This window comes from Poecilia formosa, unplaced genomic scaffold (genome assembly GCF_000485575.1).
Source record: "Poecilia formosa unplaced genomic scaffold, Poecilia_formosa-5.1.2 Scaffold283, whole genome shotgun sequence".
Classification (NCBI taxonomy): Eukaryota; Metazoa; Chordata; class Actinopteri; order Cyprinodontiformes; family Poeciliidae; genus Poecilia; species Poecilia formosa.
Genome location: NW_006800222.1, coordinates 275,139 through 284,177, shown reverse-complemented (window position 1 = coordinate 284,177; position 9,039 = coordinate 275,139). Strand labels below are relative to the sequence as shown.

At 44.0% G+C, this 9,039-nt stretch overlaps 1 protein-coding gene across 2 annotated transcripts in view; it reads right to left on the bottom strand.

The window, feature by feature from the left end:
• Window positions 1-9,039, bottom strand: part of adamts9 (ADAM metallopeptidase with thrombospondin type 1 motif, 9) — a 58,770-nt gene that overhangs the window by 48,628 nt on the left and 1,103 nt on the right. For both annotated transcript variants that reach the window (XM_016681500.1, XM_007571579.2), the window contains exons 2-8: window positions 8,509-8,954; window positions 5,187-5,355; window positions 1,964-2,295; window positions 950-1,033; window positions 732-856; window positions 505-545; window positions 318-423 (exon numbers count right to left, since the gene is read on the bottom strand). In XM_016681500.1, the coding sequence (XP_016536986.1) occupies window positions 318-423; window positions 505-545; window positions 732-856; window positions 950-1,033; window positions 1,964-2,295; window positions 5,187-5,355; window positions 8,509-8,954 (1,303 nt within the window). The remainder of the gene's footprint in view (window positions 1-317; window positions 424-504; window positions 546-731; window positions 857-949; window positions 1,034-1,963; window positions 2,296-5,186; window positions 5,356-8,508; window positions 8,955-9,039) is intronic.

The following is a 9,039-nucleotide window of genomic DNA, read 5'->3' as shown; positions in this document are numbered from 1 at the left end:
TTCATTGATCAAACTCAGATTAAAGGGGCAAAATAAAAATAAAAACTTTTCAGATGTTAATTTCAAAAAGATGCTCAAGATATGTACGCTTTTCCCTCTAATTCACAATAATGTGCTTCTTGCTGTCAACCACGTTGAAGTTTTGCTTCCAAACGGCAAAAATACGGAAAAGCTCAAGAGGTCTAAATGCTTTTGCAGAACAAAGTAAAACTTTAGAAGCTCTAATATTGCCTAATAATAATAATAATAATAATAATAATATCTCTCGTTTAGAAAAACAAAAAAAAAACACATCCCCAAAGGTCTGCTCTGCTTACACGTGGCCCAGTTCGTGGGCGATGGTGAAGGCAGTGCTGAGCCCGTTGTCCTCACTGATGCTGCAGCTGCGGTACGGATCACACACCGTCCCCAGCTCGGCGAGCCCTGCATAGCACGAGAGCAGTGTCAGTTTTCCCACACGACGCCGTTCGCTGCGCAGCCTGCTGGTGGAAACGCTCCGCTTACCTAATGTGTCACACTTATCCCTCGCTCTACAGATGTCTTGCCTGTGGTGAAAGATAAAGATAACAGGTCATGGTCAGCGGCTCTGCATTAAAACGAAGAACACTTCACCCGCTCTTTGATCAGGCCCCTCTTTCACATACTCAACCCCGAGTTCACCGGGTATTTGGATATTTCAGAGACTTAAAAGCGTGCCTAGGCCAGCGAGAAGGCAAATAATTTCCCTGCACCTGGTGATAAGGATGGCGGTGTCGTGATGGGAGGGGTGGTTATCGTCCAGGACGTTCTGGTTCTGCTGCCAGATGCAGAAGTTCTTTAAAGTGGTCTGTGCGTTAAACGAAATAGCTGGGCCGTCCTGACAAACGTGAAAGGGAGAGAAAGAGACGGGGAGATGGTCGCGGTTTCAGGAAGACAACGAGGAAATGTCGAGAACAGAGCACAGACTCACCAGCTCGTTGTTGATTATCACTAACTTGACGATCACGATGTTGATCAGGTTCCCGATGCTTGGGTCCTTATAGATGGAGGAGACCTGAATGAGGACAAATCTGGATTAGAAGCACATACACTGGTAACTCTGTTCTCAGCTCTCTGGTCCTAAGAATAAACAAGCCTTTTCTTCAAAATATAGGTCACCTCAGCCTGCCCCCTTGAAGACCACTGGCCCCTTCTGGTGTTTGAAGTGGGCCGAAAGTAATCGCTCTTCGTGACATACCTGAGATTATTTTTTAACCTTCATCAAAGCTGGGAGACAGACTCTAAACTCTTTATGTCTTCTTGGAAAAGTTCTTTGCTCCTGCCCTGGGCTGCCCTCTTCCCGACCACAAAGGACTGCAGACCGAGATGCTGCACTGACGACAACATCGGAACACTAACGTGTGTGTGTGTACTATCTCACAACACATCCATGCACAGCGCCTCTGCGAAAGTATGCAAAGACCTTGAACTTGTTGGCTGTTGCATGAATCAGACTTAAATCCGATTCATGCATGAACCAATGCAAAACAGTGCCAAACTCAGAAGATTAAGGAAAATAATATGTAGTTCTCTATTAATTTACAAATGTAAATCTGAAAAGTGTTGTTAGCATTTGTATTCAGCCACTTATAGAGTCGAATACCTCAAAAGGAAATCAAGAGCAAACAACCGCAGGTGCGCCACAGTTAACCGCAAAGCGAAGAAGTAATGGGAGTTCACTAAAACCGATGGACTAAGGAGGGTTTTTATCAGAGAACCAGAGGGGTCAGTGCTTTTGGAATTTGTTGCCACACACACACGTAGGAGACACAGCAAACAGGTGGGAGGAAACATGCAAAGGTCCAGCTTTAACAAACTAACTCAAAACTAAAATCCTGATGAATCGCATTGAAGTTCATGGTCACGATGTGACGAGACAGTAAACGGCTGGTTTTTGCGAGGTACAACAACGTTTCCCCGAGCAGACCTCCACTGTCACACTTACTATAGACATCAGCGTGAGTATGTAGTGTTGCAGGTTGCTGCCGTGATGCTCCACCATTTTGCTGTCGGCGACCAGCATGACTTCAACAAAGCGCGGGTAGGAGAGGAAGCGCTTTGATCTCCTGTGAGGTCCTGAGTCACCACCGCTATCATTTGACGGTCTGCTGCCAGCAGCAACGCCGCGCTCTGATGTGAGCCGAGCACTGCCGGTCAGGCTGGCGCTCAGTGACCCCAGGTCGTCGAGCATGTCAGCGCCGACCAGAGGGGACGCGCCGCCGGCAACGGGGGCCGGCCTTCTCCTCGCCTTCTGCCTCTTGTCCCTGTGTTTGTGTCCTAAGAGTTAAAGAATCCAGAGCGTAAATAAACACAGACGCAAAACCTGAGGTCACACACACCGATTCAATCATTCAAAAGAAACGCAAATAAATTAAAAGACAAGATATAAATGATTGTGTGTGAGGAGGAGGATGTGGTTGGATTTGCGGTGAAGGCTTCAAACTTGAAAATGCATTGCAAAGTGTGGACTGGAGAGAGGAGGTCTTGGCTTCACATGTCTGTGCTCTGGGTGTATTATGTTTGTTTCTGCTCAAATATTGTGTTGATTTACTAACACAGAGTGAAGGCTCATTTTTCTTCTTTTCCCTCACTTTGAAAAGAGGGAAAGAGAGAGAGACCGAGAGAAGGGCAGTGAGTTCAGACTAGGTAAAGCTTGAAGTCAAATCACAGAAGAGCGCTACAGCAGGCAGCTCAGGAACCAAAGACAAGACAACAAAACCACAGCATGTGATACCTTTCTCTGACTGTCTTTTTTTTGTTGTACTTTGAATGATAAAATAAATAAAGTGAAATAATTTGCCAGTGGAACAAGACATTTTTCCTATGTTATAAATTATAATGTCTGGTTCCACTGGCAGATTATTTTACATACATATATTTAGTACTTTTTCATCAATATTCAGACATTATTGCCATGGACAAGCTCCTATTTCATGCTGAAAAGTTACTTGTAAGTTAGTTTTCAAAAAATACCTAGTAAGATTTTGTATTACCAGTTAATTCTCACAAAAACGTGAACCTTCCTTAGTGAGAACTCATTTAAGCCGGCAAAGTAACAGGACCTTTTTTTTAAATAATCTTAGCGAGAGGGTGAGCCTCGTCCATCGCATAAAACAAAACGCACTGTAGTTTGTCGTTGCAACACGACAAAATGTACAGAAGTTCATAGGGCAAAGGAATACTGTTCGCAAGGTACAACATAAACTTCATGTGAGCCCCTAAATCACTTCTAGCTCCATGTGGCTTCTTTGGTCAGGTCGGCGCTCCCTCTGACTATGTTTTCATACATCCTCACTCACGCTGTGCAATGGAATCAAAAGAGAAACACACACACACACACTCGCACGCACATAAACATTTACATACGCAGCGACACCAAACGGCCGCACAACAATCAACGGAGGAAAATATTCCGCCATTTATTTTCTTGGTTTTGATTATTTGACTATCTTAAGTTGGCGTTATTTTGCCATTACACAGTTTACACAGCGTGGTCATCGCAGCGGGTCTGCCCGAGCTGCTTATCAAAGAAACAGAGGAAGTACAAGAGTCAACAGGAAGTTCAGCCAGTAAACTGAGATGGGGAGATACAAGGGTGAACTTCCAAGTGATTTCTTTTTTCTTTTTTTGCACGCGCGTGTGTGTGTTTGAGCCTGTGTGAGAATTGGAAAGCTTCCTCACTGGTGTGCAGCAGCTGCAGGAACTGCACCGTGCATGCTGTGTGACAGCCAGACCTCTTATTCATGCTGAGCCAATATCGATAAGAAACTCATCCTTTTAGTCGTGCTACATAATCATTATTTCCCCTCTTGCCCTCCCTTTTTAAGATAAACCTAGCTTAGCCTAATAGGCACAGAACAATTATTGTAATAACTCGATAAGCGCAGCTACTGTTGCATAATCGGCTTCTGCTGCGGCTGATAGGGGAGAGGCTGCATGTGTGGCTCAACGATTACACCTGATTATGTCTGTGGGAACCAGTTTAAAAGGTTGCATGCACATGAGAAAAATCCTCCACTTGCAAACCACACACATCCCATGAAAACACTTCCATGCACATAAAAAACAACCGCATACACACTGTTTTTAAACACAGCCACTGGGAGGTCCCAGCCCAGAGGCAGCCGGCTCTGCTGGGTTTCGCCACTAAGTGGGGGAGGGGCGACCGGAGCTGATATTTAGGTCAGCTGACGGATGATGTGAGCACTCCGTGGATGAAATGCGATAAAACTTCAGTACCAAGCTCTGAGCTACTGGAATTTAAAGGTGCTTTCTCCATCTCGTGGTCTGGCAGACTCGATTCCATTGAGGAACAAAATTGTAGTTTTTGCAACACTTTCAACTGGCGTGGTTCACCTTTGCAAAGCACTGGGTCAAGTGAACCAAACCCTTGAAAAGCCTGTCCTTCCCCACACCCGCCTGTAGTGGCACTGCAACAAGAAACACTGAAGAAAACAACACCAAACCTCTGAAGAAGAATCTGAATTTTTGTTTCGAAATGTAAACAAAAATGGAGTAGCGCGAGATCTTACAGGCTGTAGGATTTCTCTCGTCTCTGGTAAATGACTCTTTTCTTTCTCAAGCGCTGGATTTGTTCATTTGTTTTGGTTGTATTTACCCAGAATGCCCTGCACAGTAGTCCGCTTCCAGGTTTTTGGAGCCGTTCAGCTGAAGTGAACTCTGGCACGATTCGAATGTAAATGTGAATGTCAAGCAGACCAGAGTTGGCAAGGCATTCGGGGTAAAAACAACCAAAGCAAACACACAGGTCAAGAAATGGTCGTGGTCTTTTACTTTATGAGAAAAGGAGAAATCCTACAGCCACTAAAATCTGACACCACTCCATTTTTGTTGCTCTCAGTGTCTTCTTCAGATTTTTTGTGTCGTTTCCTTCATCGGTTCATGGTGCAGCGCCGCCACAGGCGAGGGATGGAAACAGATTTGTCAAAGTGTTTGGTGTGTTTAACACAGTCCAGTGTGAAAGCAAACTGCACCAGCTGACCCCAAACGTCCCCAAACAGACAGAGTCCACTGAGTTATCAGGGAATGAAGAGGGCTAGGGTTTAGTTAGGGTTAAGCCTAAGTTACAGTTGCATCTGTATCTTAATAATAAGGCTCGTCTGTCAAAAAGCGCGATGCATGCACGCTCATCCTGGAGCGCCGCGCACCTGAAGTGTCACAGGCTGAGGTCTCTTCCCAGGCTGATGTGCGATTCCCGGATGAAAGTTTCCTGTACACGATATGAGGTTTTGTGTGTTCCTCTTCATAGTGCTCCCCTTGATAGCTGTGCAGGGGCTCCACAAAATACTCCCCCTCAGGAGACCTGAAAGTGCCAAACTGTAAAGGAAAGAAAGAGAACCTGTAAGAATCTGTCAAAAAAAAGGTAAACATAAGTAATATACAAAATAAAGCAGAGAAAATGTGTTCATCATCGTGCCACATCAGCTCAGTTAAAACAGATTATATAGGTGATAATGTAGTTGCATAGAATCCATTTTGATCAAAACAGATTTAAAATTGGAATCTCTATTTTTGATGGACTGTTTAAAACCAGGCTATGCTACTATCAGCCTGGGAAAATTACATTGCCATGACGTTTACAGATCAGGAATGGACTAGGATTCTACAGAATCCTAAAATAAAGTCCAAGGAACTTTCGAACAAGACTAACCAAAGTTTGTCAAATTGGTCCAAAACTAATTCATGCATTTGGAGATTCAAATCTGGATGTCAAAATGCGTAGTAATTGTACTTGTTAATGTTATTTTTAATTATGACAGTATTGAAAAAAAGAATGTCCTAAAACCTTGTTTAATGCTGGATTGAAAGGAACATGGCATTAAAGACAATGCAAAGTTTTGTAATAATAACACTGCATAATGCCAGATTAGGGCCGATGGGTGTCTGACACACGTGTTATCTCTTTTGGCGGGATTTTGGATAAATATATCTGAGTATCCATGGACAACGTAATCATAAATTTCAATGCTTTTCGATAGACAAGTGCTGTTTTATCCAGAAACATCAAAAAATAATAACGTGTGTGTCATCTAGCACACGTTTCACTGCCGGTTCGTCTTGACCCCAACATCCTCACACACTTACATGAACATAAATTTAAAAAAAAAATTAAAATGGCTCCAGCACCGTGCTCTCTGGTATTCCTTGGTGTAGGAAGTAATGATACAGCAGGTGAACTTGCCTGTATCTTCCTTTCATCGCTGCTCTACACATATTCAATGGGCTGCGGGAGGCCCATCGAGCGCACGCTCTGTGCCTCTCAAACGTCTTTGCCAGATGTGCAATATAAGTTATGGATAATGTCCTTCTGAAAGTGCCACACACCAAAATTCAAATATGCACATCTGTGTCAGTGGTGCACAAAAGCTAGCTGTACGATATCCGTCGACACTGCCCGCACATCATAAGATATTTGATTCGCCCAAAAGCATGCAGAGACCCTGACCCCAGTAATTCTGCCATTTCTCATGCGTCGCCTCCTGAATTCTTGCAGCTGACCCACATCCATCAAAGCTCTGCAGTTCCAGCCTATATGCACAGGGATTCCCGAGATTCCCTGAATCTTTGCAGAATATTTCACACGTGCTGAATTCGGTTCTTTGAAATTTTCCTCTGAAGATATTTCTAGGAAACTCTTAAGAGTTTTCCATCTTATCCAAATGCAGAATAGTTTTTTTTTTGTTTTTGTTTTTTTGCTTATTTGCAAAATACGGGATGAAATAAGGAAATGCCTTTTCATAACTGGATGAAAGGAGACGATTTGCATGAGTGTGCGAATTATCATCAAACAAGGCGAAAGGAATCAAAGCAGATCTGCGATGTGTATCGGGGAAAGCACTCTGAATGGTGGCAAAATGCCACCATTCAGAGTGGCATTTTGATCCTCAAAACACTTCAGTGATCTTACTGTAGATCACAGGAAACCTTCAGCATGACTGGCCAACTTAGATCTCTACAAGCTAAACCACTGGCACATTTGACTTGATGCTCATTTGTTACGGACAGCCATCATAGGAAGTCATAGGAAATAAAGCAGGTGAAATACCGTAGATGTATCTGACACAGGTAGAAAACATTAAACCACTCATTGATCCCACATGTGCACAATATATACAAATAAATGCACAGTTTGGACAAAACTACAGTGTCCTGCAAAAGCATTCAGTAAGCTCTCTCACATGTTACAACCACAAACGTCAGCACTGAAATGGAATTTCATCAATTAGACCGACATAAAGCAGTGCATGGCTGTAAAGTATAAATAGATGATGCGCGTTGTTACTGCCTGCTGAAAAAAAAAATCTAATCAACCGCCTTCAGAAGTCACTATGACGAGTAAACAGTATAAATCCAGCTGTTCTGCGAAGTTGCCAGAGGTTTACCAGAGAACATCGGTGATCAAACAACATGACAAAGACCAAGGAGCGCACCAGACAGGTTAGGGATAAAAGCTGTGGGGACGTTTAAATCAGCCACAAATGGGAGGGAGGGGAAAAAACGTTTGGCAAAACTGAAAGCCTATGAAACCATCTGGCTAATGGGTGAATCTCTCAAGATTTATGTCCGAACTTTTAAGGAAACCGCTGGAGCTTACAGTTTACCATATCCACGTAGGCGACTCAGCAAAGCGATGCGTTGTGGGTCAGACGAGGCCAACATTGAGTCTAAAACTTGCACTGAGCCGGTGTGAAACATGGTGGTGGTGGCATCATGCAGTGGGCATGCTTTTCTGCTCACAGGCGTCAGGAAGGTGGATGGAGTCAAACACAGAACAATTCTGACACAAAATCTGCCAGAGTCCGGCTGGCGGGTAAAAGACGATCCTCAAAACACTTCAGTGATTCCAGTTCTACAAAGATTTGACTCAAAGAGGCTAAAACCAAATACACATTTTTTTTTTCGTCCAGATTTTCATTTATACAAACTATCTTTGTCATTGTAAACTGGAAAAAAATGCTACCAGTGTGTGTGAATATTTTTTGATAAAGCAAAAAATAAAAGAAATAAAATAAATCACCTCACGAGCGGTTTATATGAATTAAACTCTGAGTGTACTTTTGATCCCCAACAAAAGTCCTGCTTCAGCAGCCCTGGGATTTTTTTTTTCTTTTTTTCTTTTTTTGGGGGGCAGTTCGTGATGACGTCAGCGACAGTCATGATCCGGCGCTGCTCAAACGTGCGTGAAGACGTCACCGACTGCCGGGAGAAGAAGCGTGGAAATGGGAACGTGCGGTCAGACCTCGAGTAATAATTCGTGGAAAGCTGAACGCGCCCTGAAAACAGAGCTCCGAAACTTGTCGTAGTTTGGCAATTCTGCTAAACTTATTCATGTTTCTTTTTTTACGCATAGAATGCTTGAAGTAACTTTTTATTATTATTATTATTATTATTATTATTATTATTATTATTCAAATAAGAGCCAGGTCCAAGTGTACAGTGCCTTGCAGCCGTGCGTAAAATTAAACTCACCAGGCCGGCGCACAGACTGATGACTGCGGCATGTTGTGCATGTGCATTCACATGTCCTCTATAGAAGCAGTGCCTTAACTCCGTGTCCTCCTCCTCCTCCTCCTTCTCTTCCTCCTCCTTTTCCTCTTCCTCCTCCTCCTCCTCCTCCTTTTCCGCATCTGTTGCAAAAGCGGTCCCGTTATCTCCTTGGGGCGCTCCGAGGATTGTCACAGTGTAAACGGGCGCAATAAATCCCGAATCCAGCGTGAGGTTGAGGTGATAGTTCTTCCCGAAAGCAGATATCCTGTAGTGGATGTTTGCCGCGGCCCAGTGATCCGCGGCGCTCCCGGTGCCCTCGTCCAAACTCCGTCTCTTCCTCTTGAAGTGCGCGCCGGCTGGAAGCCTGTCACCGGCTTCATTCACTCGCACCGGAGTTACAATCTCATACGCGGCCAGCTCCTCTGGTGCTGCGGGGAGGGGGCAGGAAACAAGGCAGGCGGGATTCAGTTCAAGTCAAAACAGTCCAGATGTGCGAGATCATGCTTTAAATAT